The 21,587-nt window shown below is 37.8% G+C and overlaps 1 protein-coding gene across 1 annotated transcript in view; it reads right to left on the bottom strand.

The window, feature by feature from the left end:
* SPATA16 (spermatogenesis associated 16) overlaps positions 1-21,587 on the bottom strand; it is a 229,329-nt gene that overhangs the window by 73,134 nt on the left and 134,608 nt on the right. Inside the window, 1 exon segment of the mRNA XM_065942119.1 lies at positions 13,254-13,338. Coding sequence (XP_065798191.1) covers positions 13,254-13,338 — 85 coding nt within the window.

Here is a 21,587-nt window from a genome sequence, read left to right as displayed (position 1 = left end):
TGCAATACAGGAGACCCAGTTTTGATCCCTGGGTCGGGCAGATCCCCTCGAGAAGGATATGACTGACCAATCCAGTATTCTTGCCTGGAGAATCCCATGGACAGAGGAGCCTGGTGGGTTATAGTCCATGGAGTCCTCCTATATATGATTTCTCATCATCAGGAAATCTCAGGATGGGGATAATTACATCTAAGAAATGCAACAGACTTGTTACAGTGTATGACGTACACATGCATAGACACTTCAGAGAATATGTGTATACACACACACACTCTGTGGCAACAGTAACAAAATTCAACTTCCAGTGATGTGAAAAGAAATGCAATGCTATCTTCAAGAGAACTGCCACTGTATTCCAGGTTACGTGTGTCCAGATTCGATGCATGAGACAGGGTGCTCAGGGCTGGTGCACTGGGATGACCCAGAGGGATGGGATGGGGAGGGAGGTGGGAGGGGGTTCAGGATGGGGGACGCATGTACACCCATGGCTGATTCATGTCAATGTATGGCCAAAACCACTACAATATTGTAAAGTAATTAGCCTCCAATTAAAATAAATAAAATTTAAAAAAAGTTTTCTCTCTGCTTTGTGTCATATGTTAATCTTAAAGCAGGCCAACCTCTAACTAATGAAAGATAAATGAAATGAAGACTTGCCATGTTAGTTATGATGTTTTCCATCCCTTCAGGGTTGGGCTTGAAATAGTTCTCCCAAGGTCTTCTGGAGGTTTTTGTCTCTCATAGGCTGTTGACTCCTAGTTTAGACTGTGCTGTATAAAATAGCACCTGTGCTTTCTTGGATAAAAATAGATTAGTTTAACAGTTACTTTGTGATCCTGAGAAGAAGTATATCATGCCACACGTTAAAGGTTGACATTTGAAATGCCAAGGCCTCATTATTTGGAAGAGGGGAAATTATGAAAAAGAAAATAATTCCACTAGGAACTGTAGCCCAGGTAGAACAGGCAATCTTCACAAATTAGTGAGGAAAGTACAATCATATGAATTCAAGAAAAGAGGAGAATCTATTCTTAATTGCTGTGCAATACCATCAAAAGAATGGCTGAATATAAATAAAAACATTAAAAGCTTTGCATTTTACAGATTATCTTATACCTGGGTGAACATAGCTTAAAAAATTTCATGATTTCATGGAATAGTTATTCCACATTGCCAACTGCTAAAATAAAACAGTGACCTCAATTTCTCTGCAAGCTTATAAATCAATAACCCATAAAATCTATGGGAAATATAAAAAATAACCATAAACTCCTCTAAAACTGGTTTTGCTCATAGCAATTTTTGATCTTCAGATGCAAACAAAAACAAAGAAGGAATCCACATGTTCACAAATTTGAACTGGAAGGCAAAGCCTCTATGTAAATAAAATAACCTCATGGCAACCTAGCAGGATAGCCACAGGATTTTTGGGAATCAAATAGTTATACCTAAATTTGTTCAAGTAAAAGAAGGCTCAAATTGCCTTATATCTCTGAAACTCACATCATTCTCAAATGAAGGAAAATGAAAGGAAATTTAGAGGTTACTTTTTTCTCCCCTAAGAACTGTCGGAAACCCAAAAAGCTTTTTAGGAGAGAAAAAAGAAAAGGAAAAGCTGACTCTATTTAATCACCTATGGATATTACTGCAAAACCAAACCAGCACCATGAAAATATATATATATATAGTATATATATATATTTCTGAAGAAGAGTGCCAAATAAATATTTCTCAGGAGTGGCTGAGGATTATTTTCTTGTTTGATATGATGCCACTCGTTTTCATTTTTAGTTGGAGGATAATTACTTTATAATATGTGTTTGTTTCTGCTATACATCAACACGAATCAGTCACAGGTATATATATGTCTCCTCCCTCTTGAATCTCCCTCCCATCTCCCCCCCTTCCAACCACCCTTCTAGGTTTTCACAGAGCACAAGGTTTGGGTTCCTTGTGTTATATCACCTGAACATGCTCGATCTCCTCTGCCACTCTTTTCTATGAAGGGTGAAATATCAACTTGCAGATAGATAGGGCTGATGTACAAGTGTGCAGCCCTCTGGAGGCCACTTTCTGAGGCTCTGTCCACCCATTCTTGCATGATCTGGATGCCGGAAATTGTTTTGGCAGGAGACAAAGCTGTTTATTTCTCAGTGAGAACTAGAATTTCAAAGGCAAGAAAACTACCAAAAGGTGACACTCTGAGTAGATTTCACACTGAGGGGAAGTAATTGAGTGTTTGACTCATTTTTTCAAAGAAAGCTTTGGCTTTTGACATGTATATGTGTGATAGAGGAGGGGGGATGGTGTGGGGAGAAAGGAAGGATGGGGCAGGTAAAAAACAACCTCACCTACTTGGCAATCTGTTCAAATCAAAGCCATCATATATATATATATATATATATATATGCACACACACACACATACACATACACACACACAGTACCAATGTGTACTATATATATGTATAGATATGTACTATGTATATATGTGTATATATAAATATATATATATATAGTTCTGATATGTATGCATGAATTTAATATATATATGGTTCAGGCTCCTTCCTCCCTCCTTCTCTCTCTTCCTTCTTCCTTTCTTTCTTCCTTCTTAGTCCCTGGGATACTCAGAGAACATCAATAGAAAAACTACACAGAACTATATAAACAGAAGATAATGTCACGGTCACTATCTCCTTAACGAGAACACTCAACCTTGGATCAAATACAAGCCTAAATCACATCTTTCATTTACAAGTGAACCTCTTCTACTGGCATACTACCTCAAATAGCATCAAAGCAAAATGAAACACAGGCAGCATTTAACAACCCTGGTAACCATAGAAACATATCATTAAAGAATATATAAACAGAAATGAATAATTAGATGAGAAATTCATTTCTACATTTATCTTTTTTCCAAGACCCAGGAAAAGAAGCTCCCTTTTACCTCTCATCTCAATTTGGACATTTCCTCTTTAGCCTGTCTTCTAACTGAAAAATACAAGAATTCATAAAATGAGAATTGTCATATTGCCTAGCTTAATGGACAGATCTCTTTGTAGGCAAATGACTGAAAAAATATTGCAGTCCCATTGTGGCCTCGATGTAGTACCAAGTACAGGAAAGGATCCTGAGGAAGCCACAGAGTCTGCTTTTGGGATAGGAGGGCAGGAAAACCTGACTTACATTGTGAGTAAGGGGCAAGAAGGGGAGAGCAGTTGTTGATCTTTAAAAATGGGAAGCGCAGTTTGCCTCACTTACTGGAGGCTTCTATTATATATAGTGGAAAGACTGAAGGGGCCAGAAATCTGGGGCTTATGGGTTATATCAGCTGCATTGTCAGAGAAGCAGCATCACTTGTGCAGGTCATCTGCCACTCGACCTTTGCACCTACGGAAGCCCTACATAAACTTTATTGTCGATTAAGTTGGCCATTAACTTTAAAAACTACTAAGGGTCTTGGAGACCATCTAGCCCACAGTTGTGCAGTAGAATCACCTAATAGGGGGACAGTAGAAAAATATGATTTTCAGGATCTCGCCCAACTCTGGGGAATCTAATACTTCTAATGTTTCCCCAGGTGCCTCTAATGCAGTGGTCACTAGACCAGTGTTAGGTCAGCGTGTAACCATTGACCTAACCCGACTTCCTCATCATATAGTAGCAGAAACAGTCTAGAGTGCTATGGTAGACAGAGTTGCTGGTCTTGATTTTCCCCCCTCCCTATAGCAATGTCATGGGGCATCCCTGACCCCACGGACAGGCTCCCATCCCAGGAGCCTGACGGGCTATAGTTCATGTGGTCGCAGAGAGTCAGACACAACCACGCATAGCACAGCTATAGCAATAGCATATCAACAGGGCTGTCATGACTTTCCAGTAAGCAGAAGAATCTAACTCCTTGTCCTTGGGCTTAAGCACATGGTTTTCTTTGACTAAAGGGGTGTTAGCAAGCAAGGTATGGGCAGAGGTTTGAAACGTTCTTATATGGTTTTACTTTCTTAGAATCCTGCATTTTGCCATAAGAAAGAGACATCAGATAGCCATTGGTCTAAGGAGGATGAGACACATGGGTCATTCTTAGGCCTCTCTGCAGCTTAGAGCTAAGCATAGTCAAGCCCAGTCTAGATCAGTCAAACTCAAGCTAATCTGCTTATTATTATAAGTCAGAGTTTTAGAGTGATTTGTTGCACAGCATTGTTGCAGCAGTAGCTGATTAATACAGAGATGAAGTGACTTATCCAAAGTTGAATCCTAGCATTTGACCTGGAAGTTATATCTTGTGAGTCTGAAGTTTGACTTGGTTCTACTGCTCTGTGTTACCGGCTTCCCTTTGCTCCCTTTCCTTCACAGAGTTAAGCACCACACATCCTTTGCCTATGTGAGGTCCTTCTGCTCAGTCTGCATTCCCTATATTCCAGGACATTGTCACCTTTCCTCATCAGAGCTTACCTTTCCTTCCACATCTTGTTCCCTCAAGGTTCTTTCTGTTTTCATGTTTCTAAAGAGACTAGGGAAGTCTCAGACTAATTCCCACAATTGTGTCACCCTTTAATGAGTTAAACACCTCTAGATAAAATTTCTGTTTCATATTACCAGGGGATGACTAGAGCTTTTATGCCAAATGGTTGGAATCTAAGCATAATACATACGAACTCATAGGGAAAATATTTTGTAGGTGAGTGACTGGTTTTTCTCAGATGATATCTAATCCAAATCCTGTATACCCTGGGTTATACTCAGAAATTCCTTGCTCAAATATTTTATAAACTCTCTGCCTGACAGGTCAAATAAATAAATAAATAAACTATAAATATAAGCCACTTAAGAGAAATGCTCATGTGGTATTTCTATTTGGTTCCTTCTGTGGAAAATTTTCTCACAGGGAAGCAAATCTTTGAAGAGAACACAATTTTTTTCTTCTCCAGAATATGTAGGTGTTTGGTTAAAGATAAAAATTTTGTGGTTCCTTGACATGACTTTGCCTATAATTTCATGTTGAAGATTTTATTTTTATTCTGAGGTTGAGAAATCATATGTTTTTATTAGATAAATGACTAAGATTGGGATGATTTTGCAGTATCAAGAAGAAAAGAACAGGAGTGAAAAAATTACTCTGGAAATCAGCTTCTGTTCAGTATAAAGATATCCTACATCATTCTCTGATTAGCCAGAGAAATCCATTAGATTGTTGAAAGAATCACCACTTTTGAAAGAAGCTAATAGCTAAAACCTTGGAATTTTCATGAAGACATCTGTGAACACAGAAACCAATGAGACAAAGGACTCTTGGAAAACTGCAACCTTCTCGAGATATTCTGATGAATCCCAAACTCAACTATAGCAGAGAAGTTGTCTGCAATTCTGAACTTAACACACACACACACACACACACACACACACACATACACACGCACATTTGTTGAAATAGCATAAGCAACTGAATTTTAAAACTGCATACAAAATAACTATACAAAACTATTCTCTTTGTTTGGTCTGAGTTTCATGTCAAACTGTAATGGTACTTTGATGGTATTGTGGAAGAAAAATAGATTAAGAAGTGATGTCTAATTTAAGTACTAGGGGTTTTTTTTGGTAAACATTTTGTGCTAGATTATATACTTTTGAAGACAAGGTGATGTCTCTTTTGCTCACTGCTGTATATCCAAGGCCTAGCACAGTGTTTAACACATGGTCACAAATAAATGCTCGATAAATAGGTGCTCACCGAATAGGAATGACAAATACAATTTGAGAGTAAAGAAGAAAGCTGCCCACTAACTTAGGAGGAGTCTGGAGACACTGGAATGGAAGGATTTCAAGCTTGAATGACTGCAGTGCAGTCTCGGGAGGCACTATATGACACTGACATTTTGGGTGCTATTTTTTGCTTTGAGCGCTGGAAGCAGTAAATGTCTCCTGTTAGGCCCAATACCAAAGAGAAATAGGGCTGTTGCAAAGAGAAGGAGCAGTGCAAGAGTCTTATCCTGTGGTCTGTGAACCCCTGAAAGCCATGGAAGGGTTTTAGGGGATAACAGACGGTGCACTGTCTTCCTCCAGCATGTGCCTGGGGAAAATCTTTTGTCTCTCAGTGCAGCCAGCTCCTGATCTTGTCCTTCGAAAGGAGACTTATTACACCAAAGAAATATTCCTTTTTGGTGAGCCCTCCTTGGAAACCATTTAGACCATTGATATCTTTAAGATGGTGCACATTTCAATGCCAAGCACAACTTGGATTGGATGGGGAGTTTTGGTATTCTCTGCACAGATGGAGGACCCGAGATGTTGGCACTGTCTCAGCCTCTGCAGCTTCACTGAGGAAAGATGCTCCACATGTCAGCCTTTTTACATGGGCTTGTGTTCGTGTCAACAGCCCTTCCAGCAATCCCCAAAGAGGCCTTTCCACTGCTGTGAAAGTCTTCAGCTTCCTCAGAGCCAAGAACTCAAATCAGTGCCTTTTCAGTAAACCTTTGTCAAGATACAGGAGCATACCATGAGGTTCCTTCCTACCAGAGAAGTTTGTTGGCAATCCAGAGAAGAGATTGAGGAGATATTTGATTTGGTTAATTCTTTTAAATTTTTCAAGAGGAAAGAAAGCCCCTTCTTAGAACAAATTGGATGTGAGAAGTTCATTCCAGGACTAGCTTTATAATGGCTCATATCTTCATCATAAAAATGAGGCAAACCTTTTGATTGAAATGTTGAATTTGCTATCAGAGATACTATTGAAGAACCTTTTTTTTTTTTTTTTTTTTTTTTTTTGGTATCGAGCTGTTATTCTAAATGAGGTGGCTCATTTAGAGAAATTATTATAAAATTAGAAATTATATATTAAATAATAATTTATTGCTTTCAATAAAATAATATTAGAAATTATTAAAATAATATTAGGAATTCTTAGAAACCTGAGTTTTCTAATACTGGAGGTGAGAAAGTCTTGAGTGTTTCTAGGGATAAAAAAATCTATAGAAACTTTGCAGATGGCTTATCTCTTATGAAGGTCACTCTTTGTCTAGATGAAATTAAAATTGAAACAAATTGCTGACATAGATAGCCTTGATAATATGAAGTTAATAAAGATAATCTCATGGACTTGAGGACAATGATGTAATATGAATTTTGATATTTCTTGATGCGTGCTCCATATGAGATACTGTGAGCTACAGGAGCTCAGATTCCATTTGCTATCAGAGATTTTGTGAATCAGGATTTTACCTCTTACTGCCATTAAGAAGAAACACTGACATTGCTGCAATGTCAAAATGATGTATTGGTTTATTCCAAAAAAAGTGTACAACCTTCTTACAACTGTGAGAAAGCCATAATTCCCTGTCATTGATGTTTTAGCAACTATGTGTAGATCAATTTCCAATACAATGAGATAAAAAGCACATTTTTTTTTCCTGTGTATGTGTTTCTGAGTATTGTTTCTAGGTGGATTCTTGTCAATTGAATGAGATTCTCAAAGGGGTTTGTGGCTCAAAGAAAGAAAGAATTTAAAAAGAACAGTCAAGGTGGGGAATGAGCTGACCAGGCAGCTTGCCCCCGTTCAGTGGGATTTCTCTGTACTCATTTCATGGGACTTTTGAAACAAAATTAGCTAGGGGTTTGTGGCTCAAAGAAAGAAAGAATTTAAAAAGAACAGTCAAGGTGGGGAATGAGCTGACCAGGCAGCTTGCCCCCGTTCAGTGGGATTTCTCTGTACTCATTTCATGGGACTTTTGAAACAAAATTAGCTGTTACTGCCTTTTCTCACTCCACTTTGCTGAGTGATGCAGACCAGAGTTGGCTCTGTTCCTCACATTGCAGGAGATAAAGCTGCACATAGGATAACTCACGTGTTTGAGAGCATGGCTGAAAATAAAGGTGAGGAAACAGGAAAGGGAAACAGGAATGGAAGAGGAACACTTGTTTGTTTTTACATTTGTTGATGCTATTAAATCTAGCTCTGCTTCAGATGCTATTCAATTTAGCCCTGGATCTAACAGGCAGGGAGCTTGGGAGACAGACTGGAATTTACTCTTCAAGTTCTTCTTGGAATAATTTTATTACTTTAGAAGCAATATATGAATATGTATGTGTCAATACTTTAAAATGGCTGGACTAGGGACTTTCCATTTTGCTAATTAGTTTGGAATTGTGAAGTTGTAAAGTTTGGGGGTGTTTGAGAGGAGGAGACTGACTGATAACAGAAGATGGGTATCAAGTTGTAGAAGAAAGAATGCGGGTATAGTGTGACAAGTTATTTCCAGCCCTCTTCACCTCTGAAGAAGTGATTGTTCAGACACTTAGTTGTGTCCAACTCTTTGCAACTCCATAGATGACAGCACACCAGGCTCCCTGTTCTTCACTGTTTCCTGAAGTTTGCTCAACCTCATGTCCCTTGAGTCGGTAATGCCATTCAACCATCTCATCCTCCGTCACCCTCTTCTCCTCTTGTCCTCAATCTTTGCCAGCATCAGGGGCGTTTTCCAATTAGTTTGCTCTTCACATCAGGTGGCCAAAGTATTTGAGTTTCAACTTCAGCATCAGTCCATCCAATGAATATTCAGGGTTGATTTCCTTTAGGATTGACTAATTTGATCTCCTTGCAGTCCAAGGAACTCTCAAGAGTGTTCTACATCACCACAACTTGAAAACATCAATTCTTTGGCATTTAGCCTTCTTTATGGTCCAACTCTCACATCTGTACATGACTGCTGGAAAAACCATAGGTTAGACTATATGGACCTTTGTCGGCAAAGTGATGTCTCTGCTTTCTACTACTGTCTAGGTTTGTCATATAGCTTTTCTTCCAAGGAGCAAGTATCTTTTAATTTTTTGGGTGCAGTCACAGTCTGCAGTGATTTTGGAGCCCAAGAAAATAAAGTCTCTCACCATTTTCACTTTTTCTCCATCTATTTGCCATGAAGTGATGGGACTGAGAGCCCCATGAACTGTATGAAGCGGTGATACCATTATAGAATAATGCGGGCAAACACTTTTAATGAAAGCAACATATCCCAGTATAAGCTGTCACATAGTGTAGAGTTTTTTTGCATTTTTTTTTCCTGCTGAGCTGATGATATGAAAAATATTCCTAATACAACTGAAAGCCATTCTTGAACTCACCAAAGCAAAGGTGTGTTCATCTGCATCTGAGGGTTTGTAAGTTGACAGACTGTGAGAGTATGTTTAGACTTGTTCTTAAGTTTTTACATTCTGAAATTTTCAATTTCTGTTGAACATCTCTAAAAGAATAACTGACTAGAATGGTAGAGATTTTATGTGGTTGAAAGGCAGATAAATTGTAACTTCTTCATTTATGAAATAGTGAAAAAAGTCCGCATCTCTTCAGCCTTAATGGACAGCTACTAACATACATGCAGACATAACTTCTAGTCTGTGATGTTTGGGGCATTCTTATATTGAACACTTTGATTGCCGTGGAGCTTTGGGACGGACTTGTCTTTAAAGTTAACATGAACTGCATACTCTCTGGCAGTGTTCCACAAACCCCTTTTGATTTAGAACAGACCAAGGTTTGGGGAAAGATATATACATTTGAATGAAGGTCAGGAAGAGACTGGTGAGCAGAAGCAATTATGTAACTATGGAGACAGTGGTGTGGAGTGCTCATGTTGGAGCAGGTTAGAGGGGTTTTGTTTGTGGAACTTATCTGCAGGATGTTTTCTAGTTATGTTATTTTTTTCCTTAAACTTTGTAACTTACATGTGTTTTTTATTGATGTATAGTTGTACAATTTTATAAATTACAAGTGTACAATATAATGATTCAAAAATTTTAAAGGTTGTACTTTATTTATAATTATCATAAAATATTTACTGCATTCCCTGTATTGTATATCATTGTATCTTATTTTATACATAGTAGTTTGCATATTTTAATCTTGCCCTATATTTCTCCTCCCTCTTTCCCTATCTTCACTGGTAACCACTAATTTGTTCTCTATATCTGTGAATCTGATTCTTTTTTGTTATCTTCACTAGTTTGTTGTATTTTTAAGATGCCACATATAAGGGACATCATATAGTATTTGTCTTTCTCTGCCTGACTTATTGCACTTAGCATAATATCCTCCAAGTCCATTCATTGTTGTTTCAAATGACAAAATTTCATTCTTTTTTATGGTTGAGTAGTATTTCATTATATATGTGTATATACACACACGCTACATCTTCTTTATCCACTCATCTATTTATGGACACTTAGGTTGCTTCCACATCTTGGCAGTTTTAAATTATGCCTTCGTGAACATTGTTGTGCATGTATCTTTTTGAATTAGTGTTTTTGTTTTTGGATATAAATTCAGGAATGGAATTGCTGGATCATATGGTAGTTCTATGTTTAGTTTATTGAGAGAACTCCATACTATTTTCCACAGGGGCTATACCAATTTACATCCCCACTAACAGTGTGGGAGGTTTCTCTTTCCTCCACATCCTCAGCAACACTTTTTATTTGTGGTCTTTTTGATGATAGCCATTCTAACAGGTGTGAGGTGATAGCTCGTTGCGGCTTTGATTTCTCTGATAGTTAGCAATGTTGAGTGTCTTTTCGGGTACCTGTTTTCCATCTGCATGTCCTCTTTGGAAAAATGTCTTTTCAAGTCTTCTGCCCATTTTTAAATCAGGTTGTTTTCTTTTTTGATAAGTTGTATAAGCCACTTATGTATTTTGGATATTAACCACTCATTTGTCATATCATCAGTAGGTTGTGTGACATCATATTTGAATGTCCCTGAAAATAGGAGATTTTAGAGCTAAGATGGGCTTTAAGAATAAACCTCAAATCCCTTGTTGTCAGTTCAGTTGCTCAGTCATATCTGACTCTTTGTGACCCCATGGACTGCAGCATGCCAGGCTTCCCTGTCCATCATCAACTCCCAGAGCTTGCTCAGACTCATGTCCATTGAGTCAGTGATGCCATCCAACCATCACCTCTTATTTTCTAGCTGAAATTCCCCTAGAGACTAGCCTGCTTTAGGTTAGATGTTGGTGTTAGAACTTGAACTGAGTCAGTTCTGACTTCTAGATGAGAGCCCTTTTTCAGTATATCAAGTTGCTTCAAATTAAAGCAGAAAAAGAATACAAAGACAAATATGTTTTTTATTATATTTTATTAATGAAAAATAGTAAAATAATAGCATTTGTTTTATTCCTTTTTTGTATAGCATGTACTTTTTGGTAAGTGGAGATATTTTTTAAAAATTTGAGTTAAATAAAATAGGGATATTAATACTCTTTGAAAGCTGAAGAAGACAGACAAAAATTCATTTATAAAAATTTCAATCTCTTAACTTATCTTAGACTATACCAACATTGGATTTTTTTTCCCCTTGTTCAGTGTAGAAAAAATATTGGATGCTTAATACGTGTTTGTTTAATGAATGAATAAATTAATTAAGCATTCATTTGGAGCCTAGTAAATGTCAGGTCTGCTGAATATCATCTAACCTTCAAGATTCAATTGCTTTCCCAGCTTTCTTCAAAAACCTCTGAAATCCTTTAATAATAACCCCTTTCTTTTACTTTGAGTTTCCCCAGTGGCTCAGATGGTAAAGAATCTACCTGCAGTGCAACTGGGTTCAATCCCTGGGTCAGGAAGATCTCCTGGAGAAAGGAATGGCTACCTACTCCAGTATTCTTGCCTGGAGAATACCATGGACAGCGGAGCCTGGCGGGCTACAGTTCATGGGGCCTCAAAGACTCAGACATGGCTGAATGACTAACACTTTCACTTTCTTTTAATATAGCTACGTAGTAGATATTATTTGCTTGTTTTCCACATCTGGCAATTCTTTACAATTATTTGCTTACATACATAGAAGTAACTACTGTTTTGCATCGTCTAGATTTCCTTAGGAAAGTCTTGCATTTACTTTCTACATTTATTTACTACAAAAATAAAGTCTAAAATTTTACATTTTGAAGGTCAACTTACAGGTTTCAAATATATTAGGGCTAATTTAAATCTTTACTTTTTATAGCAGGTGACTTGAGCTTCAAATATTCAGATGGAATCATATAAATTTCTAAGAATTTTATATGATAAGCCTAGTACTTTATTGTTCAACGAGGATAATAGGTGATACAGAAACAGAAAACCAGGCACCAAGGCACAATACTGAAAATGTGGGGAAAATATCAGGAAGCATCAGGAGACTGTTGACAATTATTTCTATCTTACATATCAGGTCTTAGAAGATCTTATTCTAGTTGATTGATAAGGTTCATATTCAATTACATTAAACCATCTTGAAATACAAAGGAAAAAAAGGCCACACACAGTTTGGAGAGGAAATTTGGAAGAGGCTTCTGTACTGGATTTTTAAATTTGATAACATTTCATTTGGAAGTCGATTTCCATTTGGTCCATGTGGCCTCACTGGGAACCACTTGATGAAAGTTTTAAGGGAGTAGAAATCCATTTTAATGAGGAAAGTAGTTCAGTAATTAGGGAGTTAGATGTTATATTTTTGGGAATGAGTTCCTCACCTTGAAAGTATTTCAGGAGAAAGTCACTGACAGCTTGTGGGGAGAGGACAGAATAAGAATAGATTTGTATGTTGTGAAGGAGACTGAATTAGAGATGGTTGGATGGCATCAACGACTCAATGGACATGCGTGTGAGCAAATTCTGGGAGATAGTATAGGACAGGGAAGACACAACTTAGCAACTGAACAACAACAAATTCTTCTTAAAATTCTGAGAAATTGTGACTCCCTTCTTGACACCTAGTTGACCTTTGGTATGACTTCTTGTTGCTGTTTTGAATAATAAATAAGAACGAAGATCTCCAGTTTATAACAGATTAAGTGTTTCAGATGCTACATTACTCTACAAATACAATGGATCTTTGTATTTTTATTTATTGTGTAATTGGTATTACTTCTAGAATTTGCTTTTACAGTTCACAGATCAAAAAGAATCTACGAAAACACAATGTTCATATTTTAAGGGATCATGTCATTACAGCAGCATGCCTGGGAACATAGTTCCTGGGATGTCTAAAATTTATATTGGGTTGTAAAACTGAAGTATGGGCCAAGGGTTAACAACCTTGAATTTTGCCCTTAAGATTAGTCTCAGAAAATCTACTTCATTATAAATACATTACTATGGAGTAGTGTCCTTCTGATTGATATGGCCAGAGCTACCTTTTCCAGCAGTCTTTTAAGCACCAGTCCTTCATTTTGGTTCTAAAAATGAAACGGGCTCCTCCTCCCTGGGTGGGACATCAATTTTTACCTGCCAGTACAGTTTGATGAGCTTGCTTACACCATGTTCACTTCCTCCACAGAGCCAGAACATGTAGTCAGCAATCATGGCACTCCTAAGAACAAGGACAGATTGAAAAAAAAAAAAAAAAATTATAGGTAGGACAGAAGGAAAACTATAGCAGGCATTATATATAAATACCAAAGATCTTTTTTAAATTTGACTAGGCTAATATTAAGCAAAGCATAAAGCACATTTTAGAATGTAGAAAGTAGGTCTTTTTTTTTTTCTTCTAGTACTGAAATTAAATCTAGAAGAGAAGCAACATGCCATTTGTCTTCTACATGGTTTTTCTGTTTATATAGTATAAGAAGGTTTAAAGACAATGAGAGAATGCTTCATTTTGTTTACCTCTTAATAAACTGCAAAGCATTTATAGAATAACATTTATTTTATGAACTCTAGAACACCTTCAAATCTAGCATAACATATATAGATAACTGTTATACTGGTATTTAGGCATGTCTCAGACTTTACCTAAATTAGAGATTATTCACCTTGGGCTTAACTAGTCATCTTAAAATTGAAAATAAAAAATTTTCAACTCAACAAACACTTTGTTTTCCTGGCCTTGGTGTTTCATTGATTTAGTTCTGGAATCTAGTGTGTATAACCACCACATTAGTCTCATTAAGTTGAGGGGATATTAAAAACTATTGTGCAGTGGATATTAATTCATTGCTTAGCACCCTTCGGAAAAACAGTTTACTTTTATGACTTTTCCTCTGCTAGGCTTCTCTATTTCTTTCCTCCAGAGATTCCAAATCCAATTAAACGTAACTGGAAGTAATTCCAAATTGTCACATTGGCCAATTAAACATATAATAATCCTGTGTGCCTAATCACTAGTACCAAAAGTTTATTTACTTAAGCAGACCTATCACTTTGTACCCTGAATGTTTTTCTTATCTTTGCCTGCAGATACGTGTTGTTTCTTGACATAATTGTAAATTGAATTAGAAATTTTCCTTCCCTAAATATATATATTGTCTAAGACAGAGCAGCTATAAACTTACTATGGTACTCTGTTGAAGAATTAGAATGTTTAGATTTTCGCTCAGGACAGACAAAAAGTTAGAACTCTAAAGATTAACAATGGGGAAAAGTACTACCATTTGAAGGATTATTCAGCTCAATATCTCTCTTTTCACACATGTGGTATTGAAATGAATATATACACTGACATTTCAAAATAAAAGACAATAATTTAAGAATAATAATCTTTTAGAAACCTTTTTATATTTTTCAAAGCCCTGGTTTAATGATAAGATGAAACGAGCTAGGAGGTTTTCATATCACACAAACTGATAGGGAGTAGAAAACAAGTTATAAAAATTATACTAGAGAGGGGCAAAGTAAATTTCAGATATTTGCATTTTGATAGAAACACTACTCCCTGGAGGAGGGCATGGCAACCCACTCCAGTATTCTTGCCTGGAGAATCCCATAGACAGATAAGCCTGGTGGGCTACAGTCCATAGAGCTGGAAAGAGTCGGACATGACTGAAGCGACTTAGCACAGAAACACTTGTAAAATTTTCTTCCTGTAATAAGCAAAAAAGGAAATCTACTTGACATGTAGGTGCTTGTAACCTAATGGAAATCCATTTTATAAATTCTGAATTTAAGATATCAAGGAAAATGTAAAATCTTACTGCCAAGGGCAGCACACTCTAGATTTGTAGAAGTTGGGTCCTCAGAGGTGCAGACTTGATCTGCACTCTAATTCCTCCTTTTGTTAGCATGTGGATAGGTAAATACGTCTCAGACAAACACTGCTTAATGAGGACACCAGTCACTAGTTAAACAATGTATGGGAAACCTCTTTCTGTAAAGACATGAGTGCCTGCCAAGTCACTTCAGTCGTGTCTGACTCTTTGCGACCCCTTGGACTGAAGCCCTCCAGGCTCCTCTGTCCATGGGATTGTCTAGGCAAGAATACTGGAGTGGGTTGCCATGCCCTCCTTTAGAGGATCTTCCTGACCCAGGGTTCGAACCCTTGTCTCTTATGTCTCCTATATTGGGAGGCAGGTTCTTTACCACTAGGGCCACCCAGGGAAGCCCGTTCTGTAAAAGGCCAAATAGTAAATATTTTAAGCTTTGTGGGCCCTAACTAGTACATTTGCCTTTTAGAAGCAGCTGTAAACAATAAATAAACAAATAAGAACGACTTTCTGTGTTCCAGTAAGATTTTATTTACAGAACACATATCCTGGGCCAGAGTTAGCATAGTTTACCTAACTCTAAGGAAAGCAGAGTATTAAGCTGAGCAACAGGTGGCAAGCTAGATATAAGTGTCAATCAGTAGTCAGACACCAGCTTCTACACATTCGAGTCACAGGTCCCCTTAAATATTTCAGGGACAACATACATATTGTACTAAAAATATTGAGCAGAGTTCAGGAAAGGAACTTCACAGTTTTGAGACATGCAAGAACTGTAAAAGATAACCCTGGGTCATAGACACAGTGGCTCGAGTTAAGTAAAATCTAAATCGATTGTTTCTATCGTGTTAGTCATTGCTGTCCTTGGATTGGAACAATTGTGAGAAGAGGAGGTAGGTTACTACAGTGAGTTTCTCAGCTTTCCTGCATTTGTAAAGCTTTTGGTGAGTTGATTTTGAGTTCATCATTGCAAAATTAGGACTTTTATTGTTTTTATTAATGTTTTCCAAAAGTTGCTTTTCTATTACAATGTGCGGTCAAATTTTACTACTTTCTTAAGTATGATTTTATGACACCTGGGTGCTCAAGTCCTTTTTCCAAGGGAACACATCTCCAAATCTATATTGAAGTAAGTGGAGAATTAAGATTCATGGAAATTTGCTGCCTGCCCTCAGTGAAGCACAATGATTGCAATCATAAAAAGATAACAGTGTTAAATAACGAACTGTAGTTTCATAGAGCTACATGTTTGCTGGGATATTTTTCATAAGTATAGTGTGCTTCTTCCAGTACTTGGCACAGAGTTGTGTTCATATTAGGAACACAATGGGGTTGCAGTTGCTCCAACCCCATTTTCTTCTCAGTGGAAATGGCAGTTATGCTTTTACCCCCCACCTTCCTATGTCTGTTGTCCTATCATGGATGGCCTACAGCTTAGCCTTTATGAAACAGTGTAAAAAATCAGTGGAAGAACATGAAAAGGGCATGGAAATAACATTATGCCATGCAGTACTTGTGAGACAGGAGATAGTGGTTTTCCATCATGCTGAACTTATAAAGGGCAAAGATAATTGATTAATTATCTATAAGGAGTCAAGTACCTGGCTGGATCCTGGTACTTGACTCACCTCGTGGGTCAAAAGGAAACACTAACCCATCACTCTTCCTACATTCCTTCAGGAATCTTTTAGACTTTTGTTTACCTTTCGACTAAAATCCTAGATGCTAGTCAGTGTGACTCAATGTTACTTCTCAATGTCTTCCTTCCGTCATCTTCATTCTACTCAACTTACTTTCATTCATCGACTGAATGTTGTGGCAACACTGGAACTGTAAAATCACTTTAGCCAAACCCTTTTAATTGACAGTTGGTAGTTTAATATGTCTGTTTTAAGATTTACTAAGTGCTGAGCACCATGAGAAGCACTTTACATGCAGAATGTGAATAAGTCCCACCCACAATTCTGCTCCAGATCTTATCCTGTCTTGCCCACACATGGAAACTGCTCCAGCAATTTTCTTGCTCTTTCTCTCGTACCTTCCTGCTCTTTCTTTAAATTTCTCCTTTTCTCGGAGCTTTTCTACTAACACACAAAAGTGCTGTTCTTCCTACCACCTTAAAACAAAACAAGACACCCCCAAAGCCTCTCTTGATTCACTTCCCTTCCAGTTATCATCTTAATGCTTTCTCATGAAAAAAACAAAACAAAACAAAACAAAACAAAAAAACAAAAACCAAGCAAATGAATGAAAGAACAAAACTTCCCTCTGCAACTCACTTCAGCAAGGCTCTTATTCCTCCCACTTCACTGAAACCGCTCTTAGTGATGCTGCTAATGGTCTCCACACTCTTAAATGCAGTGGCTCAATTCTCAGTCTCTATAGTTTACACATACTGTCCAGTATAACTGATGCAACTGTTCTCTCCTCCAGTATTCTCTTCCCACTGGGCTTGCACAGCTCCACTCTTTATGACTTCTTTCCTGTCTTCCTGGTTGCTCTTTTCAGTCTCCTTTGCTGGTGTCTCCTCATTTTCTTGGACTCCTAACCTTGGAGTTCCCAGGGCACAATGCTTGTACCCATTCTCTTTCTTTCTGTACTCAATCCCTTGGTGATCTCACCAGTTTCATGGTTTTAAACACAATCCATGGGTTGACAGTTCATTCATTTATACCCCGAATTTAATCCTCTTCTTGGATCTGCAGACTCTTATTAAAGCTGCCATCTCAACCTCTCCAATTGGATACCTAAACTTATCTCCATACCTGAGACCCTGACCTTCCTTTCTTCCTCTATCTCTAGCAGTCTTCTCCGTCTATCTAATTTCTTGGGCAAAAATCTTGGTATATCACTGATTTTCCTCTTTGTCTCACATCCCATCCAATCCAGGATAAAATTCTGGTCAGATTATCTTAAACCTATTTCAAATCCTGTCTCTTCTCACCACTTCCAGCATTACCATCTGGTCCCTCATGTCTCACCAGGATTATTGCACAGACTCCACACTGGACTCCCTGCTTCTCCCTCCATCTATTCTCAATACAACCGCCAGAATGATCCCATTAAAATTAGTGCACCAGAGCAGGTCACTGCTGTGCTTAAAACTGCAAAAGCTTCCTATCTCACTTAGAATGAAAACCCATCTTTAAAATGGAATTTGAGCATCATGCCATCTGGTCACATATTACTTCTCTGATCTCATTTCCTACTTGCTCCAAACTGTCCACCTGCTTTCCTCAAAAAGAACAGGTACACTGTTGCCTCTGGGATTTTACACCCAACGGTCTCTGTCCTGGAATATTCTTTCCCTAGACACCCCTGCCTCTCTTGCCCACCTTCTTCAGGTCTTTATCAGGTGTTATTTTCTCAGTAAAGGATGACCCTGATACACTTTAATCCTATTCATACTCTTGCTTGTTTTTACTTTTTCCACGGTACTTATCACCATTTCACATAGTGTTTATTATTTTTCACTTTGGTAGTATTTATTACTGTCTTCTTCTTCTATGGTTGTCAGTCAGCCAAGGCCTGTGGGTCAAATCTGGTCTGCCACTTGGGTTTGTTAATTAAGTTTTAATGCAACATAGCAATGCTCCTCTATCTGTGCACTTTTGTCTATGACTGCTTTTGTGCTATAGTAGCAGAGTTGAATAATTATAACAGAGACCTTATGGCCCCCAAAGCCCCAGTATTTACTGTGTGGGTCATCACTGGAATGGAAGCTCCCTGAGGGCCGGGATTGTTGCCTGTTTGATTCACTGTTCTCTCTGCAGTGCCCAAGAAGTGTCTGGCATTGTTAATGTGGTACTATACAGTGTGGTCCTCATACAATAAATATTTGCTGATTAAATGACAAAACATTATTTATTTACTCAACTAAAACTCCTTATAAACTATGACACATGGTTTCCTAGGATTGTAACACAAGCAGGCTGGCCCTAGGTCAGCCTCACCGTCCATATTTAACAGAAAGCTTTCTTAGTAGAGGCGACATGGGAATGAAGGGACAGACTGGGCTTTGTCAATTTCTCCAACGTATTAAATGGAGTCCAATGCAACATTTAGCTCATATGAGAGCTTAACAAATGCTAATGGATGTTATTGTATTTATCACATAAATTAAAGAAAAAAGGTACCAAGAAGCACAGTGGCTTAATGTATTGCATTTAAATTTATTTTTAACATGATGTCTTGAAAAATGTGTTGATAATTACTGTTTTTTCTGCAAGTAAATCAATTATTCTTTTGATACTGCATTTGAATTCACTAGAAAATATTCTTTCTGTAGTCACGTTTACTTAATATGTCTGTCAAATGTAAAAGGGTCAGAATCTGGCTTTCAAATAAATAGCGCCTAAAATAAAAGATTTTTATGTCATGAACTCAGCTTATTGTGAATCAAATCCTATTTCGATCAAATAGCAAATACACAATAAAAGAATATGACATGTTGTTATTTATAAGACAGATATCAGTGTTGTTTTCCAAATTAATATTGAAAACAAATCATGATGAACAGATATTCATGCCAGGTGACTTTACACATTGAATATCTCTAAACAGACTGTGCAGTTCTAAAAGTATGAGAATCTATTATTGACATTTCTCCAGGCCTATGTTCAGATTCAAAATTTATAGCATTTCTACTCAGTGTGGCCACATGGTGGTGTAAAACAATAAGATATGGGTAAACAAGAGAAAATCGCATCACACCATCCGCTGTGTGGTCTTGTTGGGCTGACTGGGACCTTGAAAAGTCATTCCGCTCAGCATCTTGCCTTTGGGCAGGATCACACTTAAACCTTTCAAATGAGACTGATGAGAATCTATTCTATATTAAAGACTTCCATGGAAGGACATTGCTCTGCTTTCCTCACTGATTCCAGTTTCAAAGTCATAAGTAGCATCTTCTGCAGTTTTATTCTGCAGGCTTCTGTTTTCTATCCAGTGGCGCTGCAGCTCCAACTAGACTTTATCCTCTACCTATGTATCCTCACAACAGTTTATTAATCTTCTCTTCCCTAAGTTAATTAACTCCAATTTCTTTAATGTTTCTCTGTGGGTCCCCTTTGCTTGATGTTAGTCAGTTTCATGGTTGTCTTTTTAACTTTTTAAAGTTCCTCCTCCTTTCCTTTCTTCTGCAACCAGAAAATGACCTCTCTCAAGAGTTTATAGGTAATCTTTCAGAGTTTGTATGCAGCTATTCCATTTGTGTAACTGGTTTAAGTACTTCGTAGATGTGTATCTGCCAGATAATTTTAACTGCAGAATTCTTCTTTATTTTCATCGTATTTAGCAGGCTGTTTCCATCTTCCTATACTTAAGAAAGCTCAAGAGCATATGCATATACACACCATTAATTTTACATAAATTAATATGGATGCAAAGTGCATATTCCTTCTGAATACAAATACATGCTAATACTAAAGAGATTATATTCCGAATTGGAGGAGGGCCAAACTAGCACATTCACTCAGGCGCATGCACACACACACACACACACACACACACGAAGTGTCTGTTTGTAGGCTCATATATTTTCCACATGGCAGTTAGCCACAATGATATTTAAAAATGTGACTGTAAATTACCTCAATAAAACCCAAACTCCTATGGTGGCCTGGCACTATTGTAATAGGCTGCCCTTTCTTTCCTCCTCAACACTTTTTCCATCAAGTGTGGCTTATTCAGTTGCTCAAAGCAAATAGGAAGTTTCCTACCTTGGGGCATTTGTACATGTGGTTCTTCCTGCCTGGAATCTATTCCTTCAATTACTCGTCTGGCTGCTCCTTCTCAAGATTTAGGCCTTTGGGCTTTAGCTTAAACATTGATAACCTCTTCAGTGAGGCCTACTCTGACCATTTTAACTAAATAAGTTCTGCCTTAGCTCAACCGGAATCTTTTCCTTTTCCAGTGTAAGGCTCACGTTATGTGATTGCTTATTGATTTACTTGTGTGTTGTCTTCTTTCCCTAGACCTGCATTATCTGATGTGGTAGCCACTAGACATATGTTGCCATTTATATGTAATATTTAAGTGAATTGAAATTAAAATTTAAAGTTTAGTTCCTCAGGTACACGAGGTACATTTCAAGTGCTCAGTAGCCACAAACAGCTAGTGACTACTACATTGAATGACACAGAACATCCCCATCAACTCTGGAAGTAGCTTTAGACTAAGCCTCAGGAGGCACTGTTCCTGAGCCTCTCACCCACACCTGATAAGTAGTGGGTGCTTGTGGGGGATAATTTTAAGTGTCAACTTGACTGACCTATGGTGTACCCAGATATTTGATGAAATATTCTTCTAGGTGTGTCTGTAAGGGTGTTTGGGGATGAGATTAATATTAAATCCATAGACTGTGTAAAGCAGATTGCCCTCTCCAAAGCAGGTGTGGTTCATCCAACCTGCTGAAGGCCTGAGTAGAAAAAAAAAAAAAAAACAGGTAGGGTAAGGGAGAATTCACTTTGATTGTCTTTGAGTTGAAACAGGTCTTCTCCTACCTTTGGATTCAGACTTGGATTGGAACTTACACCATTGACTCTTTATCCCCCACAAGCACCAATAGCCCTGGTGACTCACAAGTCTGCAGCTTGCTAGCTACAGATCACAGGACTCCTCGCCCCCCATAATCACATAA

This window comes from Muntiacus reevesi, chromosome 8 (genome assembly GCF_963930625.1).
Source record: "Muntiacus reevesi chromosome 8, mMunRee1.1, whole genome shotgun sequence".
NCBI lineage: Eukaryota > Metazoa > Chordata > Mammalia > Artiodactyla > Cervidae > Muntiacus > Muntiacus reevesi.
This window is presented reverse-complemented; position numbering and strand designations above follow the sequence as displayed.